The following is a 23,643-nucleotide window of genomic DNA, read 5'->3' as shown; positions in this document are numbered from 1 at the left end:
ACTACTATATACATATAGACCAGACTATAGACTACCATCTACCACCTCACACTACTACTATATACACATAGACCAGACTATAGACTACCATCTACCACCTCACACTACTACTATATACATATAGACCAGACTATAGACTACCATCTACCACCTCACACTACTACTATATACATATAGACCAGGTAAGACTATAGACTACCATCTACCACACCTCACACTACTACTATATACATATAGACCAGACTATAGACTACCATCTACCACCTCACACTACTACTATATACATATAGACCAGACTATAGACTACCATCTACCACCTCACACTACTACTATATACATATAGACCAGGTAAGACTATAGACTACCATCTACCACACCTCACACTACTACTATAAACATATAGACCAGACTATAGACTACCATATACCATCTCACACTACTACTATATACACATAGACCAGGTAAGACTATAGACTACCATCTACCACCTCACACTACTACTATAAACATATAGACCAGGTAAGACTATAGACTACCATCTACCACCTCACACTACTACTACATACATATAGACCAGACTATAGACTACCATCTACCACACCTCACACTACTACTATAAACATATAGACCAGGTAAGACTATAGACTACCATCTACCACACCTCACACTACTACTATAAACATATAGACCAGGTAAGACTATAGACTACCATCTACCACCTCACACTACTACTATATACATATAGACCAGACTATAGACTACCATCTACCACACCTCACACTACTACTATAAACATATAGACCAGGTAAGACTATAGACTACCATCTACCACCTCACACTACTACTATATACATATAGACCAGACTATAGACTACCATCTACCACACCTCACACTACTACTATATACATATAGACCAGACTATAGACTACCATATACCACCTCACACTACTACTATATACATATAGACCAGGTAAGACTATAGACTACCATCTACCACACCTCACACTACTACTATAAACATATAGACCAGACTATAGCCACCTCACACTACTATATACATATAGACCAGACTATAGACTACCATATACCACCTCACACTACTACTATAAACATATAGACCAGACTATAGACTACCATATACCATCTCACACTACTACTATATACATATAGACCAGACTATAGACTACCATCTACCACCTCACACTACTACTATAAACATATAGACCAGACTATAGACTACCATCTACCACCTCACACTACTACTATATACATATAGACCAGGTAAGACTATAGACTACCATCTACCACCTCACACTACTACTATAAACATATAGACCAGGTAAGACTATAGACTACCATCTACCACCTCACACTACTACTATATACATATAGACCAGACTATAGACTACCATCTACCACCTCACACTACTACTATATACATATATACCAGGTAAGACTATAGACTACCATCTACCACCTCACACTACTACTATATACATATAGACCAGACTATAGACTACCATATACCACCTCACACTACTACTATATACATATAGACCAGACTATAGACTACCATATACCACCTCACACTTCTACTATATACATATATACCAGGTAAGACTATAGACTACCATCTACCACCTCACACTACTACTATATACATATAGACCAGGTAAGACTATAGACTACCATCTACCACACTCACACTACTACTATAAACATATAGACCAGACTATAGACTACCATCTACCACACCTACACTACTACTATATACATATAGACCAGGTAAGACTATAGACTACCATCTACCACACCTCACACTACTACTATAAACATATAGACCAGACTATAGACTACCATCTACCACCTCACACTACTACTATAAACATATAAACCAGACTATAGACTACCATCTACCACCTCACACTACTACTATATACATATAGACCAGACTATAGACTACCATCTACCACCTCACACTACTACTATAAACATATAGACCAGACTATAGACTACCATATACCACCTCACACTACTACTATAAACATATAGACCAGACTATAGACTACCATCTACCACCTCACACTACTACTATATACATATACACCAGACTATAGACTACCATCTACCACCTCACACTACTACTATAAACATATAGACCAGACTATAGACTACCATCTACCACCTCACACTACTACTATATACATATAGACCAGGTAAGACTATAGACTACCATCTACCACCTCACACTACTACTATAAACATATAGACCAGGTAAGACTATAGACTACCATCTACCACCTCACACTACTACTATATACATATAGACCAGGTAAGACTATAGACTACCATCTACCACACCTCACACTACTACTATAAACATATAGACCAGACTATAGACTACCATCTACCACACCTCACACTACTACTATATACATATAGACCAGACTATAGACTACCATATACCACCTCACACTACTATATACATATAGACCAGACTATAGACTACCATATACCACCTCACACTACTACTATATACATATATACCAGGTAAGACTATAGACTACCATCTACCACCTCACACTACTACTATATACATATAGACCAGACTATAGACTACCATCTACCACCTCACACTACTACTATATACATATATACCAGGTAAGACTATAGACTACCATCTACCACCTCACACTACTACTATATACATATAGACCAGACTATAGACTACCATATACCACCTCACACTTCTACTATATACATATATACCAGGTAAGACTATAGACTACCATCTACCACCTCACACTACTACTATATACATATAGACCAGGTAAGACTATAGACTACCATCTACCACCTCACACTACTACTATATACATATAGACCAGCCTATAGACTACCATCTACCACCTCACACTACTACTATATACATATAGACCAGGTAAGACTATAGACTACCATATACCACCTCACACTACTACTATATACATATAGACCAGGTAAGACTATAGACTACCATATACCACCTCACACTACTATATACATATAGACCAGCCTATAGACTACCATCTACCACCTCACACTACTACTATATACATATAGACCAGGTAAGACTATAGACTACCATATACCACCTCACACTACTACTATATACATATATACCAGGTAAGACTATAGACTACCATCTACCACACCTCACACTACTACTATATACATATAGACCAGGTAAGACTATAGACTACCATCTACCACACCACACTACTACTATAAACATATAGACGAGACTATAGACTACCATCTACCACCTCACTCTACTACTATAAACATATAAACCAGACTATAGACTACCATCTACCACCTCACACTACTACTATATACATATAGACCAGACTATAGACTACCATCTACCACCTCACACTACTACTATAAACATATAGACCAGACTATAGACTACCATATACCACCTCACACTACTACTATATACATATAGACCAGACTATAGACTACCATCTACCACACCTCACACTACTACTATATACATATAGACCAGGTAAGACTATAGACTACCATCTACCACCTCACACTACTACTATATACATATAGACCAGACTATAGACTACCATCTACCACCTCACACTACTATATACATATAGACCAGACTATAGACTACCATATTCCACCTCACACTACTACTATAAACATATAGACCAGACTATAGACTACCATATACCACCTCACACTACTACTATATACACATAGACCAGGTAAGACTATAGACTACCATCTACCACCTCACACTACTACTATATACATATAGACCAGACTATAGACTACCATATACCACCTCACACTACTACTATATACATATAGACCAGACTATAGACTACCATATACCACCTCACACTTCTACTATATACATATATACCAGGTAAGACTATAGACTACCATCTACCACCTCACACTACTACTATATACATATAGACCAGGTAAGACTATAGACTACCATCTACCACACCTCACACTACTACTATAAACATATAGACCAGACTATAGACTACCATCTACCACACCTCACACTACTACTATATACATATAGACCAGGTAAGACTATAGACTACCATCTACCACACCTCACACTACTACTATAAACATATAGACCAGACTATAGACTACCATCTACCACCTCACACTACTACTATAAACATATAAACCAGACTATAGACTACCATCTACCACCTCACACTACTACTATATACATATAGACCAGACTATAGACTACCATCTACCACCTCACACTACTACTATAAACATATAAACCAGACTATAGACTACCATCTACCACCTCACACTACTACTATATACATATAGACCAGACTATAGACTACCATCTACCACCTCACACTACTACTATAAACATATAGACCAGACTATAGACTACCATCTACCACCTCACACTACTACTATATACATATAGACCAGGTAAGACTATAGACTACCATCTACCACACCTCACACTACTACTATAAACATATAGACCAGACTATAGACTACCATCTACCACACCTCACACTACTACTATATACATATAGACCAGACTATAGACTACCATATACCACCTCACACTACTATATACATATAGACCAGACTATAGACTACCATATACCACCTCACACTACTACTATATACATATATACCAGGTAAGACTATAGACTACCATCTACCACCTCACACTACTACTATATACATATAGACCAGACTATAGACTACCATCTACCACCTCACACTACTACTATATACATATATACCAGGTAAGACTATAGACTACCATCTACCACCTCACACTACTACTATATACATATAGACCAGACTATAGACTACCATATACCACCTCACACTACTACTATATACATATATACCAGGTAAGACTATAGACTACCATCTACCACCTCACACTACTACTATATACATATAGACCAGGTAAGACTATAGACTACCATCTACCACCTCACACTACTACTATATACATATAGACCAGCCTATAGACTACCATCTACCACCTCACACTACTACTATATACATATAGACCAGGTAAGACTATAGACTACCATATACCACCTCACACTACTACTATATACATATAGACCAGGTAAGACTATAGACTACCATATACCACCTCACACTACTATATACATATAGACCAGCCTATAGACTACCATCTACCACCTCACACTACTACTATATACATATAGACCAGGTAAGACTATAGACTACCATATACCACCTCACACTACTACTATATACATATATACCAGGTAAGACTATAGACTACCATCTACCACACCTCACACTACTACTATATACATATAGACCAGGTAAGACTATAGACTACCATCTACCACACCTCACACTACTACTATAAACATATAGACGAGACTATAGACTACCATCTACCACCTCACTCTACTACTATAAACATATAAACCAGACTATAGACTACCATCTACCACCTCACACTACTACTATATACATATAGACCAGACTATAGACTACCATCTACCACCTCACACTACTACTATAAACATATAGACCAGACTATAGACTACCATATACCACCTCACACTACTACTATATACATATAGACCAGACTATAGACTACCATCTACCACACCTCACACTACTACTATATACATATAGACCAGGTAAGACTATAGACTACCATCTACCACCTCACACTACTACTATATACATATAGACCAGACTATAGACTACCATCTACCACCTCACACTACTACTATAGACCACTATAGACTAGACCAGACTATAGACTACCATATACCACCTCACACTACTACTATATACATATAGACCAGGTAAGACTATAGACTACCATCTACCACCTCACACTACTACTATATACATATAGACCAGACTATAGACTACCATATACCACCTCACACTACTACTATATACATATAGACCAGACTATAGACTACCATATACCACCTCACACTTCTACTATATACATATATACCAGGTAAGACTATAGACTACCATCTACCACCTCACACTACTACTATATACATATAGACCAGGTAAGACTATAGACTACCATCTACCACACCTCACACTACTACTATAAACATATAGACCAGACTATAGACTACCATCTACCACACCTCACACTACTACTATATACATATAGACCAGGTAAGACTATAGACTACCATCTACCACACCTCACACTACTACTATAAACATATAGACCAGACTATAGACTACCATCTACCACCTCACACTACTACTATAAACATATAAACCAGACTATAGACTACCATCTACCACCTCACACTACTACTATATACATATAGACCAGACTATAGACTACCATCTACCACCTCACACTACTACTATAAACATATAGACCAGACTATAGACTACCATATACCACCTCACACTACTACTATAAACATATAGACCAGACTATAGACTACCATATACCACCTCACACTACTACTATATACATATACACCAGACTATAGACTACCATCTACCACCTCACACTACTACTATAAACATATAGACCAGACTATAGACTACCATCTACCACCTCACACTACTACTATATACATATAGACCAGGTAAGACTATAGACTACCATCTACCACCTCACACTACTACTATAAACATATAGACCAGGTAAGACTATAGACTACCATCTACCACCTCACACTACTACTATATACATATAGACCAGGTAAGACTATAGACTACCATCTACCACACCTCACACTACTACTATAAACATATAGACCAGACTATAGACTACCATCTACCACACCTCACACTACTACTATATACATATAGACCAGACTATAGACTACCATATACCACCTCACACTACTATATACATATAGACCAGACTATAGACTACCATATACCACCTCACACTACTACTATATACACATAGACCAGGTAAGACTATAGACTACCATCTACCACCTCACACTACTACTATAAACATATAGACCAGGTAAGACTATAGACTACCATCTACCACCTCACACTACTACTACATACATATAGACCAGACTATAGACTACCATCTACCACACCTCACACTACTACTATATACATATAGACCAGGTAAGACTATAGACTACCATCCACCACACCTCACACTACTACTATAAACATATAGACCAGGTAAGACTATAGACTACCATCTACCACCTCACACTACTACTATATACATATAGACCAGACTATAGACTACCATCTACCACCTCACACTACTACTATATACATATAGACCAGACTATAGACTACCATCTACCACCTCACACTACTACTATATACATATAGACCAGACTATAGACTACCATCTACCACCTCACACTACTACTATATACATATAGACCAGACTATAGACTACCATCTACCACCTCACACTACTACTATATACATATAGACCAGACTATAGACTAACATCTACCACCTCACACTACTACTATATACATATAGACCAGACTATAGACTACCATCTACCACCTCACACTACTACTATATACATATAGACCAGGTAAGACTATAGACTACCATATACCACCTCAAATTACTACTATATACATATAGACCAGGTAAGACTATAGACTACCATCTACCACCTCACACTACTACTATATACATATAGACCAGGTAAGACTATAGACTACCATCTACCACACCTCACACTACTACTATAAACATATAGACCAGACTATAGACTACCATCTACCACACCTCACACTACTACTATATACATATAGACCAGACTATAGACTACCATCTACCACCTCACTACTATATACATATAGACCAGGTAAGACTATAGACTACCATCTACCACACCTCACACTACTACTATAAACATATAGACCAGACTATAGACTACCATCTACCACACCTCACACTACTACTATATACATATAGACCAGGTAGGACTATAGACTACCATCTACCACCTCACACTACTACTATATACATATAGACCAGGTAAGACTATAGACTACCATCTACCACACCTCACACTACTACTATAAACATATAGACCAGACTATAGACTACCATCTACCACACCTCACACTACTACTATATACATATAGACCAGGTAAAACTATAGACTACCATCTACCACACCTCACACTACTACTATAAAACATATAGACCAGACTATAGACTACCATCTACCACCTCACACTACTACTATAAACATATAAACCAGACTATAGACTACCATCTACCACCTCACACTACTACTATATACATATAGACCAGACTATAGACTACCATCTACCACCTCACACTACTACTATAAACATATAGACCAGACTATAGACTACCATATACCACCTCACACTACTACTATATACATATAGACCAGACTATAGACTACCATCTACCACCTCACACTACTACTATAAACATATAGACCAGACTATAGACTACCATCTACCACCTCACACTACTACTATATACATATAGACCAGGTAAGACTATAGACTACCATCTACCACCTCACACTACTACTATAAACATATAGACCAGGTAAGACTATAGACTACCATCTACCACCTCACACACTACTATATACATATAGACCAGGTAAGACTATAGACTACCATCTACCACACCTCACACTACTACTATAAACATATAGACCAGACTATAGACTACCATCTACCACCTCACACTACTACTATATACATATAGACCAGGTAAGACTATAGACTACCATCTACCACCTCACACTACTACTATAAACATATAGACCAGGTAAGACTATAGACTACCATCTACCACCTCACACTACTACTATATACATATAGACCAGGTAAGACTATAGACTACCATCTACCACACCTCACACTACTACTATAAACATATAGACCAGACTATAGACTACCATCTACCACCTCACACTACTACTATATACATATAGACCAGACTATAGACTACCATCTACCACCTCACACTACTACTATATACATATATACCAGGTAAGACTATAGACTACCATCTACCACCTCACACTACTACTATATACATATAGACCAGACTATAGACTACCATCTACCACCTCACACTACTACTATATACATATAGACCAGACTATAGACTACCATCTACCACCTCACACTACTACTATATACATATAGACCAGACTATAGACTAACATCTACCACCTCACACTACTACTATATACATATAGACCAGACTATAGACTACCATCTTCCACCTCACACTACTACTATATACATATAGACCAGGTAAGACTATAGACTACCATATACCACCTCAAATTACTACTATATACGTATAGACCAGGTAAGACTATAGATTACCATCTACCACCTCACACTACTACTATATACATATAGACCAGGTAAGACTATAGACTACCATCTACCACACCTCACACTACTACTATAAACATATAGACCAGACTATAGACTACCATCTACCACACCTCACACTACTACTATATACATATAGACCAGACTATAGACTACCATCTACCACCTCACACTACTACTATATACATATAGACCAGGTAAGACTATAGACTACCATCTACCACACCTCACACTACTACTATAAACATATAGACCAGACTATAGACTACCATCTACCACACCTCACACTACTACTATATACATATAGACCAGGTAGGACTATAGACTACCATCTACCACCTCACACTACTACTATATACATATAGACCAGGTAAGACTATAGACTACCATCTACCACACCTCACACTACTACTATAAACATATAGACCAGACTATAGACTACCATCTACCACACCTCACACTACTACTATATACATATAGACCAGGTAAAACTATAGACTACCATCTACCACACCTCACACTACTACTATAAACATATAGACCAGACTATAGACTACCATCTACCACCTCACACTACTACTATAAACATATAAACCAGACTATAGACTACCATCTACCACCTCACACTACTACTATATACATATAGACCAGACTATAGACTACCATCTACCACCTCACACTACTACTATAAACATATAGACCAGACTATAGACTACCATATACCACCTCACACTACTACTATATACATATAGACCAGACTATAGACTACCATCTACCACCTCACACTACTACTATAAACATATAGACCAGACTATAGACTACCATCTACCACCTCACACTACTACTATATACATATAGACCAGGTAAGACTATAGACTACCATCTACCACCTCACACTACTACTATAAACATATAGACCAGGTAAGACTATAGACTACCATCTACCACCTCACACTACTACTATATACATATAGACCAGGTAAGACTATAGACTACCATCTACCACACCTCACACTACTACTATAAACATATAGACCAGACTATAGACTACCATCTACCACCTCACACTACTACTATATACATATAGACCAGGTAAGACTATAGACTACCATCTACCACCTCACACTACTACTATAAACATATAGACCAGGTAAGACTATAGACTACCATCTACCACCTCACACTACTACTATATACATATAGACCAGGTAAGACTATAGACTACCATCTACCACACCTCACACTACTACTATAAACATATAGACCAGACTATAGACTACCATCTACCACCTCACACTACTACTATATACATATAGACCAGACTATAGACTACCATCTACCACCTCACACTACTACTATATACATATATACCAGGTAAGACTATAGACTACCATCTACCACCTCACACTACTACTATATACATATAGACCAGACTATAGACTACCATATACCACCTCACACTACTACTATATACATATAGACCAGACTATAGACTACCATATACCACCTCACACTTCTACTATATACATATATACCAGGTAAGACTATAGACTACCATCTACCACCTCACACTACTACTATATACATATAGACCAGGTAAGACTATAGACTACCATCTACCACACCTCACACTACTACTATAAACATATAGACCAGACTATAGACTACCATCTACCACACCTCACACTACTACTATATACATATAGACCAGGTAGGACTATAGACTACCATCTACCACCTCACACTACTACTATATACATATAGACCAGGTAAGACTATAGACTACCATCTACCACACCTCACACTACTACTATAAACATATAGACCAGACTATAGACTACCATCTACCACACCTCACACTACTACTATATACATATAGACCAGACTATAGACTACCATCTACCACACCTCACACTACTACTATATACATATAGACCAGGTAAGACTATAGACTACCATCTACCACACCTCACACTACTACTATAAACATATAGACCAGACTATAGACTACCATCTACCACCTCACACTACTACTATAAACATATAAACCAGACTATAGACTACCATCTACCACCTCACACTACTACTATATACATATAGACCAGACTATAGACTACCATCTACCACCTCACACTACTACTATAAACATATAGACCAGACTATAGACTACCATATACCACCTCACACTACTACTATAAACATATAGACCAGACTATAGACTACCATATACCACCTCACACTACTACTATATACATATAGACCAGACTATAGACTACCATCTACCACCTCACACTACTACTATAAACATATAGACCAGACTATAGACTACCATCTACCACCTCACACTACTACTATATACATATAGACCAGGTAAGACTATAGACTACCATCTACCACCTCACACTACTACTATAAACATATAGACCAGGTAAGACTATAGACTACCATCTACCACCTCACACTACTACTATATACATATAGACCAGGTAAGACTATAGACTACCATCTACCACACCTCACACTACTACTATAAACATATAGACCAGACTATAGACTACCATCTACCACACCTCACACTACTACTATATACATATAGACCAGACTATAGACTACCATATACCACCTCACACTACTATATACATATAGACCAGACTATAGACTACCATATACCACCTCACACTACTACTATATACATATATACCAGGTAAGACTATAGACTACCATCTACCACCTCACACTACTACTATATACATATAGACCAGACTATAGACTACCATCTACCACCTCACACTACTACTATATACATATATACCAGGTAAGACTATAGACTACCATCTACCACCTCACACTACTACTATATACATATAGACCAGACTATAGACTACCATATACCACCTCACACTACTACTATATACATATAGACCAGACTTTAGACTACCATATACCACCTCACACTTCTACTATATACATATATACCAGGTAAGACTATAGACTACCATCTACCACCTCACACTACTACTATATACATATAGACCAGGTAAGACTATAGACTACCATCTACCACCTCACACTACTACTATATACATATAGACCAGCCTATAGACTACCATCTACCACCTCACACTACTACTATATACATATAGACCAGGTAAGACTATAGACTACCATATACCACCTCACACTACTACTATATACATATAGACCAGGTAAGACTATAGACTACCATATACCACCTCACACTACTATATACATATAGACCAGCCTATAGACTACCATCTACCACCTCACACTACTACTATATACATATAGACCAGGTAAGACTATAGACTACCATATACCACCTCACACTACTACTATATACATATATACCAGGTAAGACTATAGACTACCATCTACCACACCTCACACTACTACTATATACATATAGACCAGGTAAGACTATAGACTACCATCTACCACACCTCACACTACTACTATAAACATATAGACGAGACTATAGACTACCATCTACCACCTCACTCTACTACTATAAACATATAAACCAGACTATAGACTACCATCTACCACCTCACACTACTACTATAAACATATAGACCAGACTATAGACACCATCTACCACCTCACACTACTATATACATATAGACCAGGTAAGACTATAGACTACCATCTACCACACCTCACACTACTACTATAAACATATATACCAGACTATAGACTACCATCTACCACACCTCACACTACTACTATATACATATAGACCAGACTATAGACTACCATCTACCACCTCACACTACTACTATAAACATATAGACCAGGTAAGACTATAGACTACCATCTACCACCTCACACTACTACTATATACATATAGACCAGGTAAGACTATAGACTACCATCTACCACACCTCACACTACTACTATAAACATATAGACCAGACTATAGACTACCATCTACCACCTCACACTACTACTATATACATATAGACCAGACTATAGACTACCATCTACCACCTCACACTACTACTATATACATATAGACCAGACTATAGACTACCATATACCACCTCACACTACTACTATATACATATAGACCAGACTTTAGACTACCATATACCACCTCACACTTCTACTATATACATATATACCAGGTAAGACTATAGACTACCATCTACCACCTCACACTACTACTATATACATATAGACCAGGTAAGACTATAGACTACCATCTACCACCTCACACTACTACTATATACATATAGACCAGCCTATAGACTACCATCTACCACCTCACACTACTACTATATACATATAGACCAGGTAAGACTATAGACTACCATATACCACCTCACACTACTACTATATACATATAGACCAGGTAAGACTATAGACTACCATATACCACCTCACACTACTATATACATATGGACCAGCCTATCTACCATCTACCACCTCACACTACTACTATATACATATAGACCAGGTAAGACTATAGACTACCATATACCACCTCACACTACTACTATATACATATATACCATGTAAGACTATAGACTACCATCTACCACACCTCACACTACTACTATATACATATAGACCAGGTAAGACTATAGACTACCATCTACCACACCTCACACTACTACTATAAACATATAGACGAGACTATAGACTACCATCTACCACCTCACTCTACTACTATAAACATATAAACCAGACTATAGACTACCATCTACCACCTCACACTACTACTATAAACATATAGACCAGACTATAGACTACCATCTACCACCTCACACTACTACTATATACATATAGACCAGGTAAGACTATAGACTACCATCTACCACACCTCACACTACTACTATAAACATATATACCAGACTATAGACTACCATCTACCACACCTCACACTACTACTATATACATATAGACCAGACTATAGACTACCATATACCACCTCACACTACTATATACATATAGACCAGACTATAGACTACCATATACCACCTCACACTACTACTATATACATATAGACCAGACTATAGACTACCATCTACCACCTCACACTACTACTATATACATATATACCAGGTAAGACTATAGACTACCATCTACCACCTCACACTACTACTATATACATATAGACCAGACTATAGACTACCATATACCACCTCACACTACTACTATATACATATAGACCAGACTATAGACTACCATATACCACCTCACACTTCTACTATTTACATATATACCAGGTAAGACTATAGACTACCATCTACCACCTCACACTACTACTATATACATATAGACCAGGTAAGACTATAGACTACCATCTACCACCTCACACTACTACTATATACATATAGACCAGCCTATAGACTACCATCTACCACCTCACACTACTACTATATACATATAGACCAGCCTATAGACTACCATCTACCACCTCACACTACTACTATATACATATAGACCAGGTAAGACTATAGACTACCATATACCACCTCACACTACTACTATATACATATAGACCAGGTAAGACTATAGACTACCATATACCACCTCACACTACTATATACATATAGACCAGCCTATAGACTACCATCTACCACCTCACACTACTACTATATACATATAGACCAGGTAAGACTATAGACTACCATATACCACCTCACACTACTACTATATACATATAGACCAGGTAAGACTATAGACTACCATATACCACCTCACACTACTATATACATATAGACCAGCCTATAGACTACCATCTACCACCTCACACTACTATATACATATAGACCAGCCTATAGACTACCATATACCACCTCACACTACTATATACATATAGACCAGCCTATAGACTACCATATACCACCTCACACTACTATATACATATAGACCAGCCTATAGACTACCATCTACCACCTCACACTACTATATACATATAGACCAGCCTATAGACTACCATCTACCACCTCACACTACTATATACATATAGACCAGCCTATAGACTACCATATACCACCTCACACTACTATATACATATAGACCAGCCTATAGACTACCATCTACCACCTCACACTACTACTATATACATATAGACCAGGTAAGACTATAGACTACCATCTACCACCTCACACTACTACTATATACATATAGACCAGGTAAGACTATAGACTACCATATACCACCTCACACTACTACTATATACATATAGACCAGGTAAGACTATAGACTACCATCTACCACCTCACACTACTACTATATACATATAGACCAGGTAAGACTATAGACTACCATATACCACCTCACACTACTACTATATACATATATACCAGGTAAGACTATAGACTACCATCTACCACACCTCACACTACTACTATATACATATAGACCAGGTAAGACTATACATCAAATCAAATGTATTTATATAGCCCTTCGTACATCAGGTGATATCTCAAAGTGCTGTACAGAAACCCAGCCTAAAACCCCAAACAGCAAGCAATGCAGGTGTTGAAGCACGGTGGCTAGGAAAAACTCCCTAGAAAGGCCAAAACCTCAGAAGAAACCTAGAGAGGAGCCAGGCTATGTGGGGTGGCCAGTCCTCTTCTGGCTATGCCGGGTGGAGATTGTAACAGAACATGGCCAAGATGTTCAAATGTTCATAAATGACCAGCATGGTCAAATAATAATAATCACAGGCAGGACAGTTGAAACTGGAGCAGCAGCACGGCCAGGTGGACTGGGGACAGCAAGAAGTCATCATGCCAGGTAGTCCTGAGGCATGGTTCTAGGGCTCAGGTCCTCCGAGAGAGAGAAAGAGAGAGAATTAGAGAGAGCATACTCAATTCACACAGGACACTGGATAGGACAGGATAAGTACTCCAGATATAACAATAGACTTGATTTTTGGTCCTGTCCGGATCACCAATCATTCACGTGTATTTTTTGGTCTTGCCTATGGTGGCAGAACGTAAAGGACCAGCCCTGGAATCAAGTGTGCTAGATTGGGGTTGGAGTGAAAACCTACAGGACAGTAGCCCTCAAGGAACAGGGTTGGAGAGCCCTGGTCTATCCCATTATCCTCTACATCGGATATTGTCTTAAACCAGGGGTGTCAAGCTCATTCCATGGAGGGCCTAGTGTCTGCTGATTTTAGTATTTTCCTTTCAATTAAGACCTAGATAACCAGGTGAGGGGAGTTCCTTACTAACCAGTGACCTTAATTAATCAATCATGTCCAAGGGTGTAGAAAAAACCTGCAGACACTTGACCCTCCGTGGAATGAGTTTGAAACATTTTAAACTCTTCCTCTTCTCTCCCCCTCCAGCGCTCCAACTACCTTCACAGACAGGTGCAGGCCCTGGCCTCCCAGTACCCCAACGTGAGGGTGACGCCCTGGAGGATGGCTACCATCTGGGGCGGTGCCAGCCTGCTCACCATGTACCTCCGCAGCATGGCAGACCTCATCACCATGACCGACTGGAGCTGGGACTTCTTCATCAACCTCAGCGCTGCAGACTACCCCATCAGGTGACTGGGGTGGAGGTGGTAGGGGGGTAGGGGGTGAGGGTTAGGATGGTGGGGGGTAGAGGCTAGCAGCATGTCAGACCTCATCACCATGACCGATTGGAGCTGGGACTTCTTCATCAACCTCAGCGCTGCAGACTACCCCATCACGTGACTGGGGTGGAGCTGGCAGGGGGGTAGGTGGTGAGGGTTAGGATGGTGGGGGGTAGAGGCTAGCAGCATGTCAGACCTCATCACCATGACTGACTGGAGCTGGGACTTCTTCATCAACCTCAGCGCTGCAGACTACCCCATCAGGTGACTGGGGTGGAGGTGGCAGGGGGGTAGGTGGTGAGGGTTAGGATGGTGGGGGGTAGAGGCTAGCAGCATGTCAGACCTCATCACCATGACCGACTGGAGCTGGGACTTCTTCATCAACCTCAGCGCTGCAGACTACCCCATCAGGTGACTGGGGTGGAGGTGGCAGGGGGGTAGGTGGTGAGGGTTAGGATGGTGGGGGGTAGAGGCTAGCAGCATGGCAGACCTCATCACCATGACCGACTGGAGCTGGGACTTCTTCATTAACTTCAGCGCTGCAGACTACCCCATCAGGTGACTGGGGTGGAGGTGGCAGGGGGGTAGGTGGTGAGGGTTAGGATGGTGGGGGGTAGAGGCTAGCAGCATGGCAGACCTCATCACCATGACCGACTGGAGCTGGGACTTCTTCATTAACTTCAGCGGGGTGGAGGTGCAGACTACCCCATCAGGTGACTGGGGTGGAGGTGGCAGGGGGTAGGTGGTGAGGGTTAGGATGGTGGGGGGTAGAGGCTAGCAGCATGGCAGACCTCATCACCATGACCGACTGGAGCTGGGACTTCTTCATTAACTTCAGCGCTGCAGACTACCCCATCAGGTGACTGGGGTGGAGGTGGCAGGGGGTAGGGGTGAGGGTTAGGATGGTGGGGGTAGAGGCTAGCAGCATGGCAGACCTCATCACCATGACCGACTGGAGCTGGGACTTCTTCATTAACCTCAGCGCTGCAGACTACCCCATCAGGTGACTGGGGTGGAGGTGGCAGGGGGGTAGGGGGTGAGGGTTAGGATGGTGGGGGGTAGAGGCTAGCAGCATGTCAGACCTGATCACCATGACCGACTGGAGCTGGGACTTCTTCATCAACCTCAGCGCTGCAGACTACCCCATCAGGTGACTGGGGTGGAGGTGGTAGGGGGGTAGGGGGTGAGGGTTAGGATGGTGGGGGGTAGAGGCTAGCAGCATGTCAGACCTGATCACCATGACCGACTGGAGCTGGGACTTCTTCATTAACCTCAGCGCTGCAGACTACCCCATCACGTGACTTGGGTGGAGGTGCAAGGTTTTCCAGATAGTTGACCTGCTGTGTAATCGGAAAGTATTTAGACCCCTTGACTTCCACATTTTGTTACGTTACAGCCTTATTCTAAAAAGGATTACATTTTTCCCCTCCCCTCATTTTTTCCCCTACACACAATACCCCATAATGAAAAAGCAAAAACAGGTTTTTAGAAATGGTTGCAAATGTATTCAGACCCTTTACTCAGTACTTTGTTGTAGCACATTTGGCAGATCTGCAGATCCTCTCTGTCCGGCTGGATGGGGAGCGTCGCTACACAGCTATTTTCAGGTCTCTCCAGAGATGTTCAATTGGGTTCAAGTCTGGGCTCTGGCTGGGCCACTCAAGGACATTCAGAGACTTGTACTGAAGCCACTCCTGCATTGTCTTGGCTGTGTGGTTAGGGTCGTTGTCCTGTTGGAGGCGAACCTTCGGCCCCAGTCTGAGGTCCTGAGCACTCTGGAGCAGGTTTTCATCAAGGATCTCTCTGTACTTTGCTCTGTTCATCTATTCCTTTGACATCATGTCTTGGTTTTTGCTCTGACATGCCCTATTAACTGTGGGACCTTATATAGACAGGTGTGTGTCTTTCTAAATCATGTCCAATGAAGTTGTAGAAACATGTCAAGGATGATCAATGGAAACAGGATGCACCTGAGCTAAATATTTAGTCTCATAACAAAAGGTCTGAATACTTATGTAAATAAGTTATCTCTGTTTTTTATTTGTGAAAAATTAGCAAAAATGTCTAAACCTGTTTTTACTTCGTCATTATGTGGTATTGTGTGTAGACTGATGCTGACATTTTTATTTATTTAATCCATTTTAGAATAAGGCTGTAATGTAACAAAATGTGGAAAAAGTCAAGGGGTCTGAATACTTTACGAATTCTCTGTCTATGTTTAAGTACGGAAGTAGCAGCAGCTGTGTTGACAGCAAATTGGTTTTAATGGAACGTCTTGATGTTTTGGGCCGCTTCTCCTTCGAAGCAGTCAAGCTGGTTAGGGTTGAGTGGCCAGGAGTCAGACAGAAAAGAAATACTACGTCACATGCTCACGTCCCTGTGTGACCTGACACGAAAGGAATGGAACACTTTGAACACCAGTTTGGTCATGTTATGGATAGATTTTTTTTTTTGAGAGATTGATAGTCCTTTGTTGTGTAATTATAATTTACAGTTCAGACACGCTTTAAAATGAGCCATTATGAAGACCAAAAGCCATCTGAATAACTACCAGACAGTAGACACACAGCTATACAACCCCATAGGCCCTCAGGGAATCCATACTGTCACATTCACTGTACAACCACTGCAGACTTACAACAAAGACCCGAGCTAAGCAACTTAAATAGATCAATCACAGTCGATCTCCGGTTCTTCTTAAGGTGATTACACATTTGTTCCCCCCAAATTCCAATCCCTCTCCTGGCTTACTTACTCAGTTGAATAGGTTACATGATTGCATGTTAATTGCCCCTAGGTCAATATATTTATTGACTTCCCAACAGGTGGTGTGTGTGTGTGTGTGTGTGTGTGTGTGTGTGTGTGTGTGTGTGTGTGTGTGTGTGTGTGTGTGTGTGTGTGTGTGTGGCACCGCCCCAGATGGTAGCCATCCTCCAGGTGGTTGGGAGGGAGGCCAGGGCCTGCACCTGTCTGTGGAGGTAGTTGGAATGCTGGAGGGCAAGAGAAGAAGAAGCGTTTAAAACTCATTCCACCGAGGGATGAGTGTCACACATACACACCATTGTGAACCTCAAGGTCATTAGTCCCTCATAGACTTCGATCACATACTTTCCCCAGATGGCCACCAGTTGCTGTAATCACCACTGTGAAAAAGGAAACTGGACCTTGTGTGTCCAACACTTGGATCTAAGATGGAAGGTATAAAGAAAGAGGTGGTTGCCCTGTGTTATTTTATAGTCCAACACGTGTGGTTGGTTTATATACACGGTTTGTATACACAGGCTCAGGAGACACCCCTGTTTGTGTTCACCCTGTCAGGGAAATGTTCAGGGGAATATTTATGTTTCTGAAAGAGCTTACTTTTAGTCTGTTGCCATGTAGATATGTGCTTGTCGTAGATATTATGGGATAGTGTGAAAACGGTGAGAATAGTTCTGATTTTGATGCTCGATCATAAAAGTGACAGTGTCTGTCTATGGGCGCTCAAGTGTGTGTGTGTGTGTGTGTGTGCGTGTGTGTGTGTGTCCGCGCGTGCGCATAATGCCTTGTGCATGCCTGTCTTTGCATAATGTGTGTGTATGCTTGCGTCTGCCACTGTGTGAGTGGAAGTGTTTGTGGTGTGCTGATGAGCCGTTTCTTTCCTCCTGTCGGTCTCCTCTTCTTCTCTTCATTTGCATGGCGGTGATGTGGCGGAGGAAAGGGCTGACACTGGAGGTTTTTATAGGCCCATCAGGAGAGAGATGGAGGGAGAGGGAGTGATAGAAGAGAAGGGGGAAAGAGAGGGGTTACACGTTGGCGTAGCAGACAGTAATATCTTCGCTTAGCAAGTGCTTTTTTTTGGACCACTTCTTGGATTTGACTCAAGTTTCCTCATTTAGAACATATTTACCTCCATTAACCCACAACACTCTGGTCATCAATGCACTCCCTCAATCCACTTCTGCTCATCTACAAGGCCGTACAGTGATACAATCAAAAATAAGAACACTCTGTGACAGATTATACTTGCCTTGGACAGCCCTCTTCAATTCAGTTCAATTCAACTGTCAAGTGAGTGTAGAATGAAGCCAACCAGTCTATGCTACAGTCATAGTACCTCTAAAAGAAAAACCAGGCTATGACCCACCCTATGGTCATCTTCTCCACTGATACTGTGTAAGGAATGAAGGGACAATCCCAACAATATGCTACAGCCATAGAGCACCAATGCTATAAGGAGTGCAGGGTTAGCCCTGGTCTGCTGCTATGTTGGAATCAGTGTGTCTGTATAGGCTGAAGGCTGTAGGAGAGAAACAGGCATTATTCCCTGTCTAATTCTCTGATAATGTCCTCCCATCCACATGGATGAGCCCGAAAGGCCCAGCCCAAATAACCTCTCCCCCTCGCCCTAGTACTGGTGTCTGTGTGTCTGCCCGGGGGGCTGGTAATGGAGGGATGGAGGAGGGAGGGATAAGTCACATGGTTGTTTTGTCCCAGAGTGAGGATCCCTTTCCAGGCTTTTCTCTTCAAGACAGGCTGTGTTGTCTTGCTTGTATCCTCTTTTCTAACCCCCTGGTTTAAATGGAACCTTTATTTAACTAGGCAAGTCAGTTGCAAGCCAATTGAGCTTTGCACTATGGGACTCCCAATCACGTCCGGTTGTGATACAGCCTGGAATCGAAACAGGATGTCTGTAATGACGCCTCTACCACTGAAATGTAGTGTTTTAGAATGTTGCGCCACTCGGGAGGCCTTTACCAAAGACTGTCCAGCTGCTCTACTAAAGACTAACCATCTGCTTTACCAAAGACTATCCAGCTGCTTTACTAAATACTAACCAGCTGCTTTACTAAAGACTATCCAGCTGCTTTACTAAAGACTATCCAGCTGGTCTACTAAGACTATGCAGCTGCTTTACTAAAGAATATATAACTTCTTTACTAAAGACTATACAACTGCTTTACTAAATCATATATAACTTCTTTACTAAAGCATATCCAGCTGCTTTAGTAAATAATATATAACTTCTTTACTAAAGAATATCCAGCTGCTTTACTAAATAATAGATCACTTCTTTACTAAATAATATATCACTTCTTTACTAAAGACTATCCAGTGGCTTTACTAAAGACTATCCAGCTGCTGTACTAAATATTATCCGGCTGGCACTGTGTGAGTGGCATCAGTTGTACTAAAGACTATCCATCTGCTTTACTAAAGAATATCCAGCTGCATTACTAAATAATATACAGCTGCTTAAATAAAGACTATCCAGCTGCTATACTAAATATTATCCAGCTGTGTTACTAAAGACTATCCAGCTGCTTTACTAAAGACTATCCAGCTGTTGTACTAAAGACTATCCAGCTGCTTTACTAAAGACTTTCCAGCTGTTATACTAAAGACTATCCAGCTGTTTTACTGAAGACTATCCAGCTGCTTTACTAAAGACTATCCAGCTGCTTTACTAAATACTACAGCTGCTTTACTAAAGACTATCCAGCTGCTTTACTAAAGACTATCCAGCTGTTTTACTAAAGACTATCCAGCTGCTTTACTAAAGACTATCCAGCTGCTTTACTAAATACTACAGCTTCTTTACTAAAGACTATCCAGCTGCTTTACTAAAGACTATCCAGCTGTTTTACTAAAGACTACCCAGCTGCTTTACTAAAGACTGCCCAGGTGTTTTACAAAAGACTATCCATCTGCTTTACTAAAGACTACCCAGCTGTTTTACTAAAGACTATCCAGTTGCTATACTAAATACTATCCAGCTGCTTTACTAAAGACTATCCAGCTGTTTTACTAAAGACTATCCAGCTGTTTTACTAAAGACTATCCAGCTGTTTTACTAAATACTATCCAGCTGCTTTATTAAAGACTATCCAGCTGTTTTACTAAATACTATCCAGCTGTTTTACTAAAGACTATCCGTCTGTTTATCTAAAGACGATCCGTCTGTTTATCTAAATACTATCCGTCTGTTTTACTAAAGACTATCCAGCTGTTTATCTAAAGATTATCCAGCTGTTTATCTAAAGACTATCCAGCTGATTTACTAAAGACTATCCGTCTGTTTATCTAAAGACTATGCAGCTGATTTACTAAAGACTATCCAGCTGCTATACTAAATACTATCCAGCTGCTTTACTAAAGACTATCCAGCTGTTTATCTAAAGACTATCCAGCTGTTTATCTAAAGACTATCCAGCTGATTTACTAAAGACTATCCGTCTGTTTATCTAAAGACTATGCAGCTGATTTACTAAAGACTATCCAGTTGCTATACTAAATACTATCCAGCTGCTTTACTAAAGACTATCCAGCTGTTTATCTTTAGCTAAAGACTATGCAGCTGATTTACTAAAGACTATTTTGCTATACTAAAGACTATCCAGCTGATTTACTAAAGACTATCCAGCTGATTTACTAAAGACTATCCAGCTGCTTTACTAAAGACTATCCAGCTGATTTACTAAAGACTATCCAGCTGATTTACTAAAGACTATCCAGCTGCTTTACTAAATACTATCCAGCTGCTTTACTAAAGACTATCCAGCTGATTTACTAAAGACTATCCAGCTGATTTACTAAAGACTATCCAGCTGCTTTACTAAAGACTATCCAGCTGATTTACTAAAGACTATCCAGCTGCTTTACTAAAGACTATCCAGCTGCTTTACTAAAGACTATCCAGCTGATTTACTA

The 23,643-nt window shown here is 40.1% G+C and overlaps 1 protein-coding gene across 1 annotated transcript in view; it reads left to right on the top strand.

The window, feature by feature from the left end:
• Positions 1-23,643, top strand: part of LOC115126670 (xylosyltransferase 1-like) — a 146,032-nt gene that overhangs the window by 76,014 nt on the left and 46,375 nt on the right. Inside the window, exon 4 of the mRNA XM_065001469.1 lies at positions 16,721-16,923. Within this exon, the coding sequence (XP_064857541.1) occupies positions 16,721-16,923 (203 nt within the window). The remainder of the gene's footprint in view (positions 1-16,720; positions 16,924-23,643) is intronic.

This window comes from Oncorhynchus nerka, linkage group LG15 (assembly GCF_034236695.1).
Source record: "Oncorhynchus nerka isolate Pitt River linkage group LG15, Oner_Uvic_2.0, whole genome shotgun sequence".
Classification (NCBI taxonomy): Eukaryota; Metazoa; Chordata; class Actinopteri; order Salmoniformes; family Salmonidae; genus Oncorhynchus; species Oncorhynchus nerka.
This window is presented reverse-complemented; position numbering and strand designations above follow the sequence as displayed.